The sequence below is a fragment of the Prosopis cineraria genome, unplaced genomic scaffold, assembly GCF_029017545.1.
Source record: "Prosopis cineraria cultivar Desert tree isolate PC_DT_omini unplaced genomic scaffold, ASM2901754v1 PC3, whole genome shotgun sequence".
Lineage (NCBI taxonomy): Eukaryota > Viridiplantae > Streptophyta > Magnoliopsida > Fabales > Fabaceae > Prosopis > Prosopis cineraria.
In genome coordinates, this window is record NW_026555334.1 from 3,041,028 (window position 1) to 3,061,099 (window position 20,072).

At 32.5% G+C, this 20,072-nt stretch overlaps 1 protein-coding gene across 2 annotated transcripts; it reads right to left on the bottom strand.

The window, feature by feature from the left end:
- Positions 1 to 12,476: 12,476 nt before the first annotated feature.
- On the bottom strand, positions 12,477 to 19,842 carry LOC129306940 (2-C-methyl-D-erythritol 4-phosphate cytidylyltransferase, chloroplastic). Of its 2 annotated transcripts, XM_054947763.1 has the most exons (12): positions 19,460 to 19,839; positions 18,580 to 18,656; positions 18,389 to 18,460; positions 17,867 to 17,922; positions 17,301 to 17,380; positions 17,078 to 17,161; positions 16,440 to 16,516; positions 15,614 to 15,682; positions 13,982 to 14,050; positions 13,692 to 13,738; positions 12,858 to 12,948; positions 12,477 to 12,725 (listed from the first exon to the last, which is right to left on the bottom strand). In XM_054947763.1, exons 1-12 carry the CDS (start codon positions 19,596 to 19,598, stop codon positions 12,657 to 12,659), a joined length of 930 nt encoding a protein of 309 aa, XP_054803738.1. In that variant the 5' UTR covers positions 19,599 to 19,839; the 3' UTR covers positions 12,477 to 12,656. The 2 variants fall into 2 exon arrangements, with proteins under 2 accessions (XP_054803738.1, XP_054803739.1); XM_054947764.1 differs by lacking the exon at positions 13,982 to 14,050 and having other exon boundaries at positions 19,460 to 19,842.
- Between the last annotated feature and the right edge of the window lie 230 nt (positions 19,843 to 20,072).

Consider the following 20,072-nt stretch of genomic DNA (forward strand, 5'->3'; position numbering starts at 1 on the left):
ATCTTCTCTTTTTCAAATACACTCAGTCACAGGTATCCCTCTTCCTTTTGATAGTAACTTTGTTCACCATTTAGTGTAAAGACTTTTCTAGTTGTTGGGTGTGTTAATTTTTTACCTTTACTTTTCCATGCGATTTATGTTTTGAAATTGAATATTATTTTGAAAAAATGAAGTTAGTCTGGTGATTTAAAATTATTGTTAAATAATTTACTGGTTATTGATAGAAATTTAACAACATATATGTTGAGTTGTTGGTTTATAAATGATAGAAAGCAAAATGACAAATAAACATAGGAAATTAACAAGATTGATATATTAAATTAACAAGTGATATTAAAAGAAATATCTTCTAGTTGTAAATTATTTGAAGGTTAATAAAAGAGAAACGTAGGTAATTTACATGTGTTATATAGGATGTTAACATGTGGTATTATATGAAATATTTGTTGGTTGTAAATTTATGAAGTTTGATAACAAGTAAAGCTATGAAATTTACAAGTCTTATATGGGAGATTAATAAGTGATGTTTAATAATAAAATGATTGTTGGTTGTAAATTGTATGCAGGTCAATAATAAATAAACGTAGGCAATTTACAAGTGTTAACAGGATGCTAACAAGTGATATTGAATAAAATATCTGTTTGTTGTAAATTTTGTGAAACTTGATAACAAGTAAAGTTGCAAAATTTACAAGTATTATATGAGACATTAACAAGTGATATTGAATGAAATATCTACTTGTTTACAAGTGTAATGGTTTGTAAATTGTGTGAAGATTGATAATAAGTAAAACTAGTAAATTTACAAGTTGAATATTGTATATTAACAAGTTGTATTGAGTAAATAACACAAGTGTAAATTTTTTCAAGGATATTAAAAAATGGTGGACAAAAAAGCTAAACAGAAGCATCCTAAACAACAAATCAATGCATTTAGAATATTTAGAAAATAATTCCATGAAAAGAACGAGGGAAAGTTCTACACTTTTGAAGGTGCTACAAAACGTGTTGGAGAAGCTTGGAAAAAGCTTAATGTTGAGGAGAAGGAGCAGTACATACAAGTGGCAATGGTTGAAGGAAAAGCTCAAAAATATGTTCCACCATTCAACACGAGATGTTCTCCAAGAAAATTCAAAGAGATGGTTGATTTTATGAAAGTAAATAGGAAGATGAAAAAGAAGGTTGACAAAATTGGTTTTGGGAGATTACTTGACATTAGTTGTAAAAAATAATGAGTGCTTATGATCTTCCAACTCAAAAAATGACTATTAAAGGGAAGTGCATCAAGTTGACAAGTGTAGATATTAGGAAGCTATTGGGCATACCTAATGAAGGGGCTAAGTGACAATAGAGGTAGACAAGGATATTCTTGATGAGTTAAAGAAAGAATACGCTCCATTATCATACACCTAATTGAAAGAGAAAATTGTAGAGAAAAAATAGTGATGATTTTGAGTTTCTATTTGTGTTGTACACATTGGGAATTCTTCTTTGCCTGACTGCCTCTCCTAGTGTAAGTGAGAGGATGTTGAAGATCATGGAATGCACAAATAATGCATGGAGACAATTTGATTGGGCTACCCTTGTGTTTAAAGAGCTATCCATGGAAATGCAACAGTACAAGAAGGTTATGAGAAAAGGAAAGCTGCGCAGAAGCAAAAATGTTAGAGGCTGTGTATTGTTCTTATTGGTATGTATGTAGTTATTTTGGTTGTTATATCAATTACAATAGTTGTGATAATAATAATATTACTTGTAAATTATTTTGCAGATATGTTTTCTTTAAAATTTCACTTTAAGTGAAGGTGTCCCATCACTTACTGATGCATTTCAACATTGGATTGAAAAGAGAGTAAGTGAAATGACGAACTTGGAGAGGAAGAGTAGCTATGGGATTCTGTATTCCCTTACTACTAGTTAGAGGAGTTCTTTAATAATTAATATTTCAACATTATCCTTTCATGACTAGGTGGAAAAAAATTTAAGTTATCCCACATATTAATTCTGCAATGTTAGTTGTTAAGTTGCTTACTTTAGTTGTTAAATTTGTAACACATATGTTTCTGGTAGGATTTGAAAGATTTATATGTTAAAATGACAACTTCTATTGTGAATTATATTAGCGAGGAGCTGATGAAGTATCAATCTCAGAGGGTTAGGCAAGAAGAAAAGGAAGACAACAACTATAAGGAAGAGAAGGAGGAAGAGGAAGACGAAGAGAGAGAGGAGGAGGAGGAAGATAATAAGAAGGATGATGTAGATGAAGAAGAGAGTGATGATGACAAAGAAGATGAGGAAGAAGGGGAGAACAAGAATGAAGAAGACAATGATAAGGAAGAAGAAGAGGAGGAGAACGACGCAGAGAGCGATGGGAGCGAAGAGATAAGGAAGAGAAGGAGACTGAGAAGGAAGAAGACATTGATAAGGACAAAGAAGGACATAAGAAAGAGGATGATAAGGATGAGGTGGAGGAGGAGAACAAAGAAGAAGATAAGGAAGAGAAGGAAAATGAGAAGGAAGAGGAAAATGATAAAGACAAAGAAGAAGATAAGGAGAAGGTGGAGGAGGAGAACAAAGAAAAGGAAGAGGATGATAACGAGGAGGTGGAGGAGGAGGAAGAAGTTCAAGGAAAGGAAGAGGGTGTGAAAGGGAAAAAGCCAGTAGCAGTGAGGAGATCAAAGAGAGAGAAAGCATCACATCAAATCTCTATGATTGGTTACCTATTCTTGAAAAAGGAAAGTAAGTGAGAAGGAACTTATATATTCCATGTGCTCACAATAGTGTAGAGAAGAGAATGGTAAAAAGTAAGTCCTATCACTTTACCAATTAAAATACTATCCTAATAAGTACAATAATTTATATACTTTTTATTTGTTATGTGTCTCTTGTAGAATCTTAGTGGACATCTTTGGATATCATCTAACATGTGGTGAACTCCATCATTTTAGTCTCGGCTAATGGATTAGTAACCGAGTTAGGAGGGTCTTTTATGTCAAGGCATAGATTAATTTCTTTAATGTGGAAGTAACATGTTGTTTGGTATTGTAGATTATGTCTATGATTTACAAGACTCTAATTGGCGAGCAAAAAAAATGGTGAAGCGGCATACATTTGATATTGAATTCATGATGAAATATATTGTTGTTACTTTATCTGGATGGATTTTGTTCAACAGAAGTATTTTTTGACATTATGCATTGTTGTAGGACTAAATAGTTTGCAATCCAAGATGTTAGGATTTGGATAGTAACCTAAAGTAAAGTATGCTAGAGTACATAGATTACAACATAGGAGAGTGTGAATACATATTTGCACCAGTGCTTTTTGCTAACATTTGCTTTGTGATGAAACCAAGCAGTTTAAAATTTTATATGCTAGATTCAATGATAGGCAATGAGGAAGGCAAGGATGATAAAAAAGGAAAGAAAGTGGAGAAGGCAACTAAAGATTCAGTGACTTGTGGAAAAAGAATGATGGCTGAAGGCTGTGTAAGATCAAATGTGTTAATATATTTGTGGCATGAAATTTGATTGAATTGATGCTAATAAATTTTATTGTGTAAAGGGACAATTTTGTTCAGATATTGTCAAAGGTTAAGCTGGAGCTATTTGAGAAAGACCCCAATTATAAGGTCATAATTAGTGTAGTTCATAAACAAGAAACCACATAAGTTTATGGTTTGAATGTTGAATTGTTATCAATTGGTTTACCATCTTAACCTCAGCTTATTTTCAAATTACACAATGCAGACATGAATGCGACCTTCATGTCATCATATCATTGAAATACTGGCCTAACAAAGAGCATAAGGATTGGCCAACCTACATAATGCCTAAATATACACAAGTACAGCTTCAAGGATGCATTTGAATATTATATAATTAAAGTTAGTGCAAGTAAAGTTAAAAAATGTATTAACCTTGTTAATAAATATTTTGTAAGATGAGTTAGCGTCCTTAAGAGTTGACTTGTTTTGGTAACTTATGGACCATCCATGTAACGCAAAATTAGCGAAAGCCCATTCACTCAATTCAAGTACCAAGCCAGCCCAAAAGAAAAGGTGATGATCTTATTGAAGATCTTTCATGTCATTTTGACTTGTAATCTTTTGAAAATTGTAATTTGACAATTGCTCTTTTGTAATCAGCTTAATTTTCATTAGTTTTAATACTTGTAACCTGCCATATCTTTAACATTGTTAATGGTACATATGTACATATTATGAAATGTATTTTAAAGTGAAGTATTATAGTTTACAAGTGGTATTATGGAATTAACATGACATATATGATAGATTACTATTCCTATATTAACCAGTGTTATTAGTAAATTAACAAGTGGAGTTTGGCAAATAACAAGGAGTGAAGTTTGCAAGTGGTATTGGAGAATTAATGAGTGGTATTGGGCAACTAACAAGTAGTATTTCGCCATCTCCCATAAATAATATTGTAAGATTAGGCTAAGTTGTGAACATGCTTGATTATTGTCCTAAAATTAACAATTGTCATTAGTAAATTTACAATTAGAGTTGCATAAATAACAAGTGGTGATTATGTCCACACATGTACAATTCAGACATACGGTTTGCAAGGGGTATTGGAAAATTAACAAGTGACATTGGGTGGCTAACAAATGGTGTTCCACCATCTCCCACGAATAAGACTTGTAAGATTAGGCCAAGTTGTGAACATGCTTAATTATTTTTTTAGAATTGACAACTGTCATTTGTAAATTTACAATTGGAGTTGCACAATTAACAAGTGGTAATTATGTCTACATGTGTGCAATTTAAACATGAGGTTTACAAGGGGTTTTGGTAAAGTCAGAGTGAACTATTTACAACTAATATTAAGAGAATAACAAGTGATGTAACTTCATTAACATGTATCATATACAAAGATTACAAAAAAAAAAAAAAATTCATGCTGGTACTTGTGACAATATGCCATAAAGTACCTTTATGAAATTACATATAAAAGAGATATTTAAAAAATATCAATCCATTATAGCAAAAAATCATATGGGTTGTGCAAATATACATAACAACTACTTTCGTTAGTAAGAACAAAAAATCTAACTTAAGTTCATATACAAAATAATAGCAACTATATATACAATTAAAAAATTAATTGTTAATCAACAATTTAGCTAGAATTGGGATTCTTGCAAGTCTTCCTTGTATGACTAGCCTCACCACACCTAGAGCAATCATATACCTTCCTATATTGAAATTGTGACTTTATCCTATTGCTTCTTGGCCTTCCTAGAGGCCTACTAGTCCTAGGTGGTTGCAGTAATACAGTAGATGCATAATGAAATCTTAGACTGTCTGGCCTAGGAATGTCACGAGTTTCAATTGGAATTATATTGTGATAGTATATTTTTTATTGACAACTAAGCATATAGCATTTGTTGACATAAGAATATACATTCCTATGTATATGCTTTATTGCCGCACATACATGTGGACATGGCAACCCACACATCTGTTAAGCCTGCATGAGCATTTATGTAGGGTAAGATTCACATAGATATCTCCTCGTGGAGTCATGACTCTAAAATTGTTCGAGCTATAATCTTGTGCATGCATTCTTTCAGCTTTTGCAACATTTGCTAATAGTTTTGATTCCACATTTGGACTTACACAATGTCTCCAATTTTCCATGCCCAACTTACTTTCATATAACTTTAGAGCTAACTTTTCCTTGTGTTTATGAATTAGGATAGGAATGTTATGCTTATAATATCCTTTTTCTTTTAAGCCATGATTAACTCCAAATCCTAATTAATAAGGATATTAGATTAAGATAATTAACATAACACCAAGTTTCAATTAGGTGGAAAAGTAGGGATCCCAAGTTTACAAAACTAAAACCATTTTTAAAGTCTTTAAAATAAAAAAATCAGAGTTCACAAATATGCAAAAGCATGGGATCATTTCAAACATGAGTGCAATTCAAAAGAATTTAAAAAGAAAATAATTCTGTAAAAATTTAAGGCATGTGCTGTGGCTTATCGAACATGCACTGTGGCATGTTGGCCTCTGCGCCATGAGCCGTGCCTGATGGCACCATGCGCCGCAGCACATTTACATGATTTTTGATAGTAAATTTTGCTCAATTTATAACTTTTGGAGCAACTTCTGACACGCCCCAATCCTCTGTCCAATGTTTGATTGATGCGAACTAGGTGTCTATATAAAACTCTTTACAAGCTATAACTAATGGCTTTAGTTTTATAATTAAATTATTACACAATTAAAATTTAGACACTCTTTTCAAAACTTATACTTTTTCAACATTTTTCTGAAAACTAAGTGTCTAACTCAATCACTAAAGGCCAATAGCCTTTGACACCAATTAGACTATATGCAAAACATCAAAACTAACTCATAAAATGAACCACATCTCATTAAATACTTATAGATCACAATTTCATTACTCAACCCCTTAATTTCAAAAACATATAAGGGGGAGTTCAAGTCACTTTTCATCAAATATTTCATAATCAACACATATTATGCCTAATCCTTACTTGCATTAGTATTTTGACCCTATCACATATAGCGCATATCATCAACTCACTCTCTAAAGCCCAAAATACACTTATAACTCACAATTGCATAATGCAAGTAAGAACCAAAAATGGATAAATCTTAGTTGGCAATTTAAATTGTCAACACACATAATGACTTAAAAATAAATAGGCCTACTAAATAGAATCATAGTCCTAAGCCTTTGGTTGCTTTCCTTTATCCATTTCTCTTGAACTATTCCCTATAATATTGAAAATAATGGGGTGAGTAAAACCACTTAATAACTAAGGCCCAAATAACTTATACTAATATATGTTAATTAATTTAAATGCAAGTGGCAGGAATAATCAATTCTCTAAACCATATAAAACATTTAAAAGTATGAATTTATATTTCCAAGCATAGTAGCACATATTTAAATAATAATGTTTTTGAACAATTTTCATATCAAAGAGTGTTTGTCACACAATTCAATAACATATACTCAAAAGTAATTAAGACTCAATTCATAAGGATCCCCATTAAGGTCACAATACAAACAACCATGTGCCCTTACTCACTATATGTATGATCACACCTCTCTTATATCTTTCTTATTTCTTTGACATAAAACCATGGGTTATAACATAAAGGAATAGCCTATAATCCGTGACTTCCCTAGCCTAAACACTTGTAAGGGGATCACCCAGCCAAAGCTCACCTAACTCACTTGTGAAACACAGTTTCTCCTATTTCTCACACTATGAGGTGTCATACTTTCCTAAACTAGCTTCCTTATTGAACTAGTGGATAGCTACCTAGGTTCAAGTCTCTCATTGAACCAGTAGAATAGTCCCTCATTGAACAAGTGGGACAATATGAATATAATAAATTTAGGCAAGCCATTAACTCGAATGGGAGCCCTACTACTTGGATTTGATTCTCTACTCCTCTTCCTGGGCAAACTTCCACCTCTCATGATCATGCAATGTATATTCATGCAATAATTTACATTTAACATAATTCATAGAACTTCACATAACCAATTTCATTGAACTTCACCATTTTACAAATCATTGAATTCCTTAAACACATTTTCATTGAACTCTAAATCAAACAAGTCATTGGACTTCAAATTTCAAAATCATTGTACCTCACACATTTATAATCATTGAACTCCATAACTTTCAAAATTATTGAACTACTAGCAACTTAAATCATTGAATTCCTAATTACACAAATCATTATACTTCATGTTTTCATAATTGTTATACCTCACTCCTTAAAAATCGTTAAACTGCAAAATTTCAAAATCATTAGACTGTATTAAATCACCACTTCAATAGTGGGCTCTTTAAACAAAACAAGCCATATTTGCATTTTAACCAATTTCACACAATTCAATTATTAAATATTATTCAACAAATTGATTAACACAAAAGTATGGGATATAATTCCCCTGGTTACCTTAAACCTTTAAGAGGTTAAAGGTTTCACCCCTTAAATACTTACTCCCAAAGCTTCTAAAAAGCTTGAATGGTGCCAATGATAGTCACTCTACAAGCATTTATAATGTAAATAATTAATATCCATATTTGGGCTAATTTTCACTAATACTTTAACATTTCTTAATGGTCAAGATTCATTCTTAGCTCATATAAAATTACCCATAAAGTTTCTTAGCTTTTTTTAACCGTCATTAACATCATTGAGCTCTTTGATGATCATTAATAAGACCACATTATTCCCAACCAACATATTTATGAGGATTTTTAGACATTTAATGTCCTTCAACCACAAATCATCATATATTCATAAATAATAAGTTTACTTAGTTTACTTAGTTCAATCTATTCTTATTAACTCTATTCAAGTAAATGAGTTCAAACTCATAGCCTTTATGGATCGAAATCACCATTATCAACCAAACCTTCTACCATCAAGAAAATAGAATAGGAGAGAAAGATTTAAGTGTAGGAAGCTTACCTTTGATATTTATGAGCTCCAAATGACTCCTACTAGTCAGTTTTTTCAAGTTCTAACACAGCTTTTGGACTCTCTCTCAAAAATCTCTCTTTCTCTTTATTTTTATGAGCCGCAAACATGTTTATTTCTGTAGAAAAATATCCATGCATTATAGTGGACACATAATGTGCCGTGGTATATAGCGCAAAAAGGGCTTCTCAGGCATTTAAGCATGCCTACGTCACAATGCCTAATCCATAAGTCACGGTGTGTGGCATAGAGCCTTCCTTTTTAGAATTTCTTCTTCTTTTCATTCTCAAGTAACCTGATTCTCCTTTGGACCTGCATTTGGGGCTGAAATTGAGATCAAACATGCCCATTAAGCCTCTTTAGTCATACACCTCACTAATACACTTAATTAATCTGATTGGGCTTATTTAATCTGATTTAAAATCAAGAATGTTACAATGCTTCCTTTCATTTACCAACCATACATTAAATGATTCTACAAAGTTAGTGGTAATGTTATCCCATCTCTTATGAGAAAACCTACTAAGTGCCCAGCGATCAATATCCCCATGACTTTTCAACGATTGTCCCAACTGTGGACAAAATGACATCAGATTTCTCATAGCCTCATTAAAGTCTGTATCTAGTCTTGCATAGACTATTATATCTAGCAATTCTAGCACAGTCTCCTTAGTTTCACTGCTGGTCTTTCTCTTTTCTTAGGTGATTTTCAAGAACTCAAAACTATAATTCTCTTCTACATGTTGATAACAAAAGGCATGTCTTTCACCCCTAAAAATAGCTTAGACAACAGCTATAATTACGTTATGTCTATCGAACACAATCATTAAATGAAGATATCTTGTAATCTCTTTGATCTTAGACAAGAACCATATACAATCATTAAAAGTTTCCCTACTAATAATGGCATAAGTTAGAGGAAATAACTCACATTATATGCTTATGTTCCTAATAAGTCCTTTTGTAGGGACCACTCAAATGGTAGCCATCTATATAGATTATAAGTTGAGCAATTTCTAAGATCCCTTTTACATAACATTCATAAGTTATAAATAGTCGCTCAAACCTGTTTATTAGTAATGCAACCCACAAATCTATTCGTTAGTGATGCAACCCATTTTAGGACAGTATTGGGATCAATTCTTGCAACCTTTCACATAGCCATGGGATTAGCATGTAAGATTCCACTGGAAGACCATAGATGTCTACCATTGCTCTCTCTTTAGCCTTGTAGGCTTGTTGGTATGTAAGGCTAACACCATACTCTCTTTCTAGATCTCACCTTATGTCATTTGCAGACTTATCCATGCTAGACCTCAAGTCATCAATTATGATGCAAGATGTTAGTTTGCATCTCTTCTTATGGTGTACCATTAAGTTGTCTTGCACAGTGTGCATGTATTCTTTCTCAAACTTTCTAACAACAAGGAATGAACTTTTATTAATTTTATATACTCTAATTTTTCAAGGACAACCTTCAACCACACAACATGCAATAACCTTCTTATCATGATTCTTCACAAACTCATATAGAAACTTATGTGCTACACTGTATTTGTATAAAGCTTGTCTAAATGCCATAGCATGAGAAAATTTTACCCAACACCCATTAACACATCCTTTCACTCTGAAGCTTTCATCTTAGGTAAAGGAGTAGGGAGACTTTCTATGGCTAAATTTTGTGCAGTTGACAGTAGACTCACACTTTAAATAGGAGACGGTACATTAAAGCTTTTTATATCAAATTCCCATATTAGTGGAAAAAGTGAGCTTCTATCTGAAGGTGATATCATATGATCTAACTTAAAATTTACAAGTCATATTAGACATTTATCAACTTGTATTAGGCTTACAATCAAGGGTAAATATAAGTAAACTTACACTTGTTGGCAATCAAATGTGATGGTTGTCTAGAGTCTTTTGCACCATTGCCAACATAGACATAACCACTTTTATTGTTCAACTCAATTAACTATACTACTTTTTTGTCATCTATGAGATCTAATAGTATGTTTGTACCATAACTCACAGTGTACTTTATGATAATGCCACTATTTTTAGGCCACATGTTTGTTAAGATCATACTTGTTAGTTCTTCATAAGTCATCCCTTGTCTTATTAATCTTCCACTTATAATCCCACCCTCATATCTTGTATTTCTCTCTAAATTCTTAATAAATTCACCCCTTGTATGGAAGATGCAAAATAATTGCTTTACAGAACTCGAAGCCATAAGTAATCTTAACCTATATGTCATTAAAATGTTGACTTCAATTACTTTATCAGTACTAGACGAACTCATAACTTTACAGTAAAAATTGTAAAATTAACAATATAACATAAAGCTTTCAACAACTCATCATACATTGACAGAAATTTTAATACCCAACAGCTTTGTATTTCCAAATTTTAATGTTGACACTTTTCATCAATTAAAAACACCAACTCTTTCATGCCAAACGATTAATTCATCCTATGCTCATTCCCCTCACTAAACCCATACCCATACCATATGCATTTAACAGAAGGTGCCTTTGATTACTATAAAAGACAATGTCACCTCCATACGATTGATTGCTGCCAAGCTGTCCTCTAAAACCGTCCCTGGTTGATACCGGTCCCATTTCATTTCTAATCATATTACATGGAGAAGGAAGAATCACATTACGTAAAGAACACAAAATCAAACATGAGGTGGGGAATGAATCTCATGGGTTTATGGTGATGAATGTTAGCAACCACTACTCCTTAAGGTGAAGATTGAGAAATACAAAACTGCATTAGAGGTTTTTTATTTTATGGGCATTTCTTTCATTTTTCATCAGTAGCCTGTTCTTTAGTATTTGCATCAAAGGGCAGTTTTATCTTTTCCTCATTCCACTTATTTTCAGTTTAGTCCTAGGAGATTGAATTGAAATTTTGCATTCCTTTAGGAGCCACCAAAAGATATGTTGCTACCCAGGTCCTCAATGAAGTTCTCCCTTTATCTTTCTACTTAGGATCTTTTTGATGGTATATCTATATATATATATATATTTTCGATTACCCACAAGTAATCTTCTACTCAAAATACTATCAAACATTAAATCTAATCACATCTTTTAGTGAAAATTCAAATATTGATTTGCTATGTTATAATGAACCAACTCCTTTCACTAGACTTAAACCTCTGTGAGTTCTTTGATGGTACATTAGATGAAAAAGGCAAATGAATTCATTGCCCATACATAATGTATATTACATCATTGTCCCATTTTATAAGATTTTTTTTTATAAAATTATATACACCAATAAAATCAATCAAATATAATTCAAAATTTTAATTTTCCTGAAAAGAAATATAAAGTTCTAAAAATACCATTCATTTGATGAGAGAGAGAGAGAGAGAAAATGTTTAAAGAGTAAAATAATAAGCAGAAATTTTGAAATGAGTTTTATTAATCAATTATTATTTTTCCAAGCACCTTATATTATAGAGTATTAGATTACAAAAGAAAATATCATAAAATGAGTACAAGAGAGTCTTATTATCATAGCTCAAGAAAAATGATCCCTTTTTATAACTTTTTTTTTTTTAATTCTAGGGCTTAACAGCATTTCTCACACCAAATCACTTCTTTTTATCCCCCTTGTTCCTATTCCATCTCATATATTGGACAAGGCTCAAATATTCTTCTATGCTCCAACTATATATATATATATGAACATTACATTGTTTACACCAAAAAATAAAAAATCTAATTGTAAGGGACTTTGGAGGGGCCCACATTTGGTGCTCATCAAGTCACCCTTAATAAGCTATAGACTGACCAAATTGAATTTGGATGGTTAAAATTTAAAGCTTTTAATTTTTTATATTTATCAAAATAAAAAATTATAAAATTTTTAATAAATCAGTTTATCATCAATTTGGACAGTCTATGAACTAATAAGCACCAACTATGTTCCCACGTTGTAGTAGTCAAAATGCAAATCCAATAAGAAACTTCATACTCTCATCGTTTATTGTTTACAACTTCTGCTTGACGCAAAAAATTGCAGGACCAAAAGCTAATTTATTCTGAAAAATTCATAAATGAAACAGACATCTTTTTCGTTTCTTTCTTTCAAGAGGTGAAATGACAAGAATGGTAAAACTAGAAAATGTTTATGAAGACTCCTCAGAATTCAAATTTAATATTCTCTCTGCCAATAACATGTCATCAGGAGTAGTAACCTGCACAAGAGTTCCCAGCATGAACTTCTTCATATTGGAATCAAAGTTCTTTTTTGAGCAGTCTAGCCTCTGAAAATTAATCAAGAAAAACAGAAAGTTCATTATAAGAGATTCATTCAGAGTTCTTATTACCTTAATGTTGGTGTAAGATCCTTCTGTGATGTAAACAGGATGCTTAATGTGCTCGACTATTGAAACGTCATCGGTAACTTCTAGACCTCCACTGAAACAAAGATTGTGCATAAAAAAGCTAGTTAGGTGCTGAAATAATTTAGATACTCCCTCCAGTCTGCACCTCTAACTACCTCACCAGAATTAAAGAAAGATAGTTAAGTCATTAACTTTATCTAAAAAAAAAATAAACTTCTCAATCTCAACATGTCTAAATGAAAATTCTCAAATTTACATTATATTCTGAATTTAAATAAGGATAATATTGAAAAAATATAACTAATAACCCACCAAATGCCTTATAATAAGGACAGGAAGGGGTACACCCATTATCGGGGTTTTCTCATAATGATCAAATTATATTTGGCAATACAATTTTTAATGAGGTGGATCTGTGAGCTATGAAGCGCTGATGCTCAGAAAAAGAAGGAGCAGTTATATCAGATTTTCAATTCCATGCTTCTGCTGTACTCTTAACATTCATATAATTGGTGTTTTCTTAATTTATTTTTTTATACTTTTTTTAGTAACTTGTTATAAACAATTTTATATATTTGGTAGGGGGTGTGTGTGTGTGTGTAAAATTTTAAAGATTGATGCATCTCACATGTCATATTCAGTACATGTATTTGCATAAATGCTTCTCAACTTGTGAGTAGAGTCTACATCAACTGAGCTTGTGCAATAATGTTTTATGAACAACTCGTTGGTTAATGCCAACCTACCACAATAACAATTGATTAAACTGAACAGCTATTAACAGTGAAGTCATGCACAATAGTAATAAGAAATTACCTATTTACAAGCTCAAAACCCTTTCTCAGCAACTCAGGCTTGATGACCTGTAACCAAAAATTAGATATGCAATTGTCTGGTTCTCAGATATAAATGAGAAAAATATAATTGGGAGAATTACATTTAGATCCCTCACAATACAAATAAATATTACAAAGTCCCTTAACAACTAAGCATATTAATTTTCATTTTGCTATGTTCAATCGTCAATAGATTTTGTAATATTTAATTATATTGTGGAGGACTTGGGATGTAATTCTCCTGATATAATTATGTTTTCCAGCAGTAACCTGTGGAGTCTGCATCTCCCATAGTGTTTTCCTGTCAAGTGTTTTAACTACAAAGGATTCACTGTTTGCCTGCAGATAGATCGATGCGCAAATTTCACCATTCCAGGGCAAAAAAATTCAAAGTAAATTGACTGGTGTTAAGGACCTAACCTAAGGTCAAGAAATGGAAGAAATTGTGTTTAACAATAAATTGATATGACGATGATGACAAGAAGAAACTTTATCTCACTAAGTGAGGAGGTTAGCTATATTTGCATATAACATTGAGCTCCATTAACAATTAACTGTTTAGAAATATCATTCAACAGCAATTAACCATTATTAACATTCATTTAGTAAGGTTAGCTGATTCAACTCTACCAGCAATTAATGATAAAATGATAATGTGATTAATTTATTTGTTGTGTTAATGGACCGATATAATGAATTAACACATCTAAGCAAAATAGAAAACAACGAAGGTGTCACAACATGACTTGCATTCAAATTTAAAAGGAAGCTTGTAAAAGCATCCAAGGCTCTGGTGTGCATAGAAAACTGATTTCATTCCCCTTTTTTTAATGCATATTTTTTACCCTTATACTCCCTCCTTCTCAATTTATAAGGCTTTTTTTAGGGGGGGGGGGGGAATACATATACCAATGAAGTTGATTAAATACAGTTAACAATTTATAATTTTTTATAAACTTTTAAAAATACCCTTCATTGATAAAAGAGAGAAGGAAAGAAATATATATATATATATATAAGGAGTGAAATAAAGAGGGGTAATATTGGGATAATTATCATTAATAAAACCTTATTTTTTTTTTAAAAGGTTTTATATTTTGGGACACCAAATCACCTCTAAAATTGTCTTATAAAATGAGATTGAGGGAGTAATTAATACTCAACAATTTCCATTCCTTTTTATTACTTTTTTATGATAGAGATCCAAGGGTCATTTTTCATCCTCTTTTTTTTTCCCCCAAATCGGTTTTTCATTTTGTGTACCAATGGACCCTGGGGGAAAAGAAGATAAGAGCTTCTCATTCCCACAATTGTTTAATAATTAAAGATATACAACAAAGAAGAAGCCAGGACAAATTTACCATGCCAAATTAATTAATTAATTAGAAAAGGGCAAAAACTAGTCCATAGTCATGCATCTGTAAAGCAGATCAGGCAAAATGCAACTAAGAAGATAGATAAATATACAATGGAAAACCAGGATAAGCTGACGGAGACACCTAAAGCTTTCTGCTTGAAGGCAGCCGAAATAGCACACTAATTCACATATCCATGCAAAGGAACCAAGTGTGGACAAGACACGATGAAGAAAATTCTAGATTTTAGAGGTAAATCGTATAAATAAATTGCTGAGAAGAAGAAGAAACTATTTAACATCAATGGCTTCTAGACCTGAAGTGTATGCTTCTAATTTAATTTTAGTCAAGCTGAGCATCGGCAGAGCTAGAAATTGTGCACCATATCATCAACATGAAAGCAACACATAGATGGCATAAATAAGCTGTGCATCAAATTTGTCGATAAGTACTTTTTCTAGGGGTGCTTCAGACAGGAACATATTATATTCATTAATCACCCAACATATTGCAGGGGAAAGCAGGCATACTAGAGATGGTATTCTACCTCTTTGATAGTGGCCTTCACTGGAACACCAAGAACAGCAGCACCGATTGACAATCCATCTATAAGGACCTATAAAAATGAGACAAGTTGACTATTTTAATAATCCTCTAATGCCAGCAGTGGATAGAAACAGGTGAACAAGTATAGTGAAACCATGCCTGGAAAGAACATAAACACACCCTGACAAAAACCAACCAGAGGAAGAATTTAAACTCTAAAAAAGTTAAGAGTATAGACACGTATCAATGTAAACATGCAGATCCAAATATGATTTCAATTCATAATATGGAACCTGTAATTTTTCATCCCCGGCTAAAAGAATGTACACCTAGTTAAAAGCAGATTCAGATACCCAACATCTTCAATAGGTTACCCCATATAGAAGTACTTGGTAGGAATAGTATCTTGACTCATTTAAGATAGAGAGTAAAATACCATAGGAAAGCTCTAACTCAAATTATTTCACTTAACTTTCTCTTTCCTCACATATTACAGTTAAATTATACAACCAGTTTTTGTTCCTCAAGTATAATTTCAAAAAAGAGAGCTTCATAAACCAGTACAATCCGTGAACTCCAGTCTTACTAGAGCAAATTCATATGCCTCTTATCTCCTACAGCATGCACAGGGCCTGGACATACCACATTTACTAGAACTAAAGAGATCATTAATACATAGTTGACATTTCCAGGAAATAGTCATATCAGCAAGACAGATCTTCAATATCTCACTCTCACAAGGAAAACCATAACAACATTCCAATCTCTATTCTAAAGCAACTGACTTACTAAGCAATTTTGTCCAAGGAAAACGTATTTAACCCCACCTTTTTCACATCTCTTGCCAATACCAGAGGTCTTGCAGAATCATGAATGCAGACCAGCTCAGAATTTGGATCAATAGCCTGCATAATGAAAGAGCATTTAATAATTTTTCATATGACTTATAGATTGAAATTTATACATTAGTAAAAAAAAATCTATGAATTTAAGTAAAATACCACCTGTAGCTTTCAATTTTTTTTTTTTTTACTCAATTAAAAATCAAATTCAAACCCAGAAGTTGATAATTGCAAATTCCTATTTTACATGAATCTCACAAATTTGAAAAGCCTAAAATTATGAATTCAGGCATGAAAACTTAAAGCTTAGTTAAAATTTGAGGACATGACAAATAGAATGTCGTCCTAACAATATTGCCATCAGACATAAATCAATTAGAGTTTATTTATACCATACCACAGTTTAATTCACCCAGCAATTTGATTCAAATTACCAAATCAAAACTTTGCAAACTAAAGAATGAAAGTTGGTTTGTAATTATTAAAAAATACATTTCATGAGACTTGAATTGATGCCTTAATCAGCCGACAAAATCTCCCTTACACAAATAAATGGCATGTTGTTCATAACTTGGTTATCAAATTGATTTAAGTTCAGCTAAATAAGTAAATAACTAGACATTCCTGGAATCCATTGTAAACTGAATCCTGTCTTTCCTTCCCAGGCAGAGCAAATTTAAGTTCAGCTAGGTTGTCTCCTTTGGCATCTGAGTAAAATAGATATACAGTGACCAAGAGGCAAATGAAATGATTTACAAAGGAAACCAAAGAACATGCCTACAAAAAGGAGGGGGATGAAGCGGTGGAGAGAGGGAGGGTTTATAAATTATTGAAAGAAAGAAAAACCTTCAAAAACGTCTCTGTATGAAGGATCACAAACAACAACGATTTCTTTTACTTCAACCATGTGAGAGAAAGTGTTGAAACTGCAAGAGATTGGCATATAATTATATTCCAAGAAATGAAACATGGTAAGGACACAAGCAGATGATACAAGCCAGATAAAGTCAACAAATCAGTGGATAACACTGCATTAGATTTCTCTGAGTCAGGATTTTAGCACCAAGAATTGAACAGACACAGTATTTTCAACACTAATCATTTTACACTCTCATTGTCTTTTCCTTATGATCTCAATGCTTATATTTAGAGTTTCTTTTCATTTGATATTAGTAGCTTACGATTACTGTTTATAATTCTTTTCTGAAGGCAGTTCTAACCACTTTGGCTTAACTATTATTATAAATTCCTTGCGCACTTTGTCAGGATCCAAAGAAAGCAAAAAATACCATATTCTTGCCAAGCTATTTTCTGTTTCATTACAACAGTGCACCCCATCACACAATTGCACAAACACATAGTGAGACTTGAATTATTTATAGCTGAGTTGGGAGTTGCCAATTTGCCATTACCTATACAATGCAATTGGTTGACCTAGAAGTGGAAGATACTGCTTTGGCATGCTAGCCTATTAGCACAAACATGGTAAACTGTCATCTGGGCAGTGAGAAATTGAAATATTCATGAAAACAAAGAGTCAGAAACTCATAATGAATTTGCATCATCCCGTTAGTTGTCTCCAAAAATAACGCCCATGACAAAATCTTATCAATAGAAGTGAATTCAAAGTTAAAGCAACCCATGCATCTAGGTCTAAGTTGCAACAAGTGATGAGCAGATGGTATGTCAAAAAAATTGAATCTTGAAACTTATTGTTGTTGAATGAACTTGAAATTTTCATGGAAATGAAAAAATAACTTCTCTTAAATGGAAATTTCAATGAGGTGATATCAAAGGATCCAACTAAATAGTATAGTGTCAACAGAAATTATGGTGATGTTGATAATGATTGGGGAAAAAAAAATAAAAAAAGAAATTCTTGCAATTGCAGATACTCTCTCAAATCAATGATCAATGAAACATAGAAAACTCACCCCCATCCTCTTGCCCTTCCCTCCAGCAAGTAGGACAACTGAGACACTTCTCTCTCTCACAGTATGAGACTCCTGTGTAAGAATATCAGAATGAATGAATGATTATTAATATTTGCAATACAGGAGTTAACAGCATGCAGCCTCCTCCTCTTTAAGTATGACAAGAGAAAGAACCGTGTTCAAACACCTACTTGCCCAGCTTCAACAGAGCATACAGTAACCCTTGATTTTGCAATTCTAGCATTTTTCAGTGAATCAATTTTACAACCTGAAAACACAATTTGAAACACCATCACAAGAAGGATAAATGTAGCATTGACAAGAATGACATAGACCAAGTAGTAATAGAAGATAAACAAATCAATTTAACAAAATTGCAATTAAGAGAGTAACCAAGACAATTAAGCGTTCAATTATCAAGCTACAAATTCTACTTTCTTCAAAGTCAGTATTTTCTCAGAAGCCAACAGTCTATTGCAAACATACACAAAATGAAGAAAGTGCATTAACTTGCTTCTACAAAAGCCCTGGAATCTGAATAAACAAACCAATTTAACATACAACAAAGAAAGATAGTGACCCAAATGAAGTGTTCAACAATTAAACCATAGAATCCAGTTTCTTGTCAGCTCAATTTTTTTGTTTAAGGAGCCAAGCAGTGGCCCTATCACAAACTTACATAGAAGGAAGAAAAGGCGTTAGCCTGCCTCTACAGTGGAGTCTACAGTCTGAAGAAACAAACACAACTTAAAAAAACGCAACACAGACAACGACCCCGAAACTAAAGCGTTCATTTATCAAAGCACATAATCAAATTTCTTCTCAAGACAGCATTTTCTCAGAAACCAAGAGCGGGCTGATATCAAAAGTACACTAGAATGAAGAAAAGGCATTGACTTTCTTCCCTGATGAAATCCGGAACCTGAAAAACTAAGCCAATTCAAAAGGAACATAAAATGTTCTATTATCAAACAACAGGATCTAGTTTCTTCCCAAGTCAATATTTTCTCCGAAACCAAGCAGTAAGTCTTCCAAAAACGAACATAAGCGGAAGAAAAGGCATTGACTTGCCTCTATATTGAAGTGTGGAATGTTGGACATGAGGCAAGGATTTATGATAAAAATGGCGATTTATAGGGTAGATTAAACGAGGATGCGAAGCAGAAGAAGAGAAGCCAATGTCCAGAAATGAAGCTTGAATCACAACCATCTCTTATCCACCAAAACGGAAAAAATGTTCCTCCCCCACAACCATGAAAACACAGGTAATAGGTGATGAACGAGGGAGAAGCACGAATCAGTCGCACGTATGAGTCAAGGGAAATAAAACAAGTTAATGATAAATAGAAATAAATATGCAAAATTTAGGTTCATCCTCATGAGCTTCTTTCTCAAATTGTTTGAATCAATGATTATAAAATGAATAGAATTCAGAGATTCATTGCTCCGTTTCTCGCGTGTCCGAACTCTTCAGGAGTTTAATTTTAAACAGTCCAAAATTCAAAGACGGTACTCGTAATGTAAATACATTTTTAACATTTAATTTGTTAAACTGTTAATGATGTAAAATAAAAATTTCCACTTTTTTCTAATTCTATCCCGAACCTAACATTCCTCCAACTTATTACTTTTTATATGACACTTTGTAAAAGCATTTTTCACACATTAAAGTATTGATTACATT

Coding starts and splice junctions, on each gene's coding strand:
- LOC129306940 (XM_054947763.1), bottom strand. CDS start 19,598: ATGGTTGTGATTCAAGCTTCATTTCTGGACATTGGCTTCTCTTCTTCT. Junction 18,657..19,459: donor TTCCACACTTCAATATAGAG/GCAAGTCAATGC, acceptor TTGTGTTTTCAG/GTTGTAAAATTGATTCACTG. Junction 17,381..17,866: donor CAACCAATTGCATTGTATAG/GTAATGGCAAAT, acceptor AATCTCTTGCAG/TTTCAACACTTTCTCTCACA.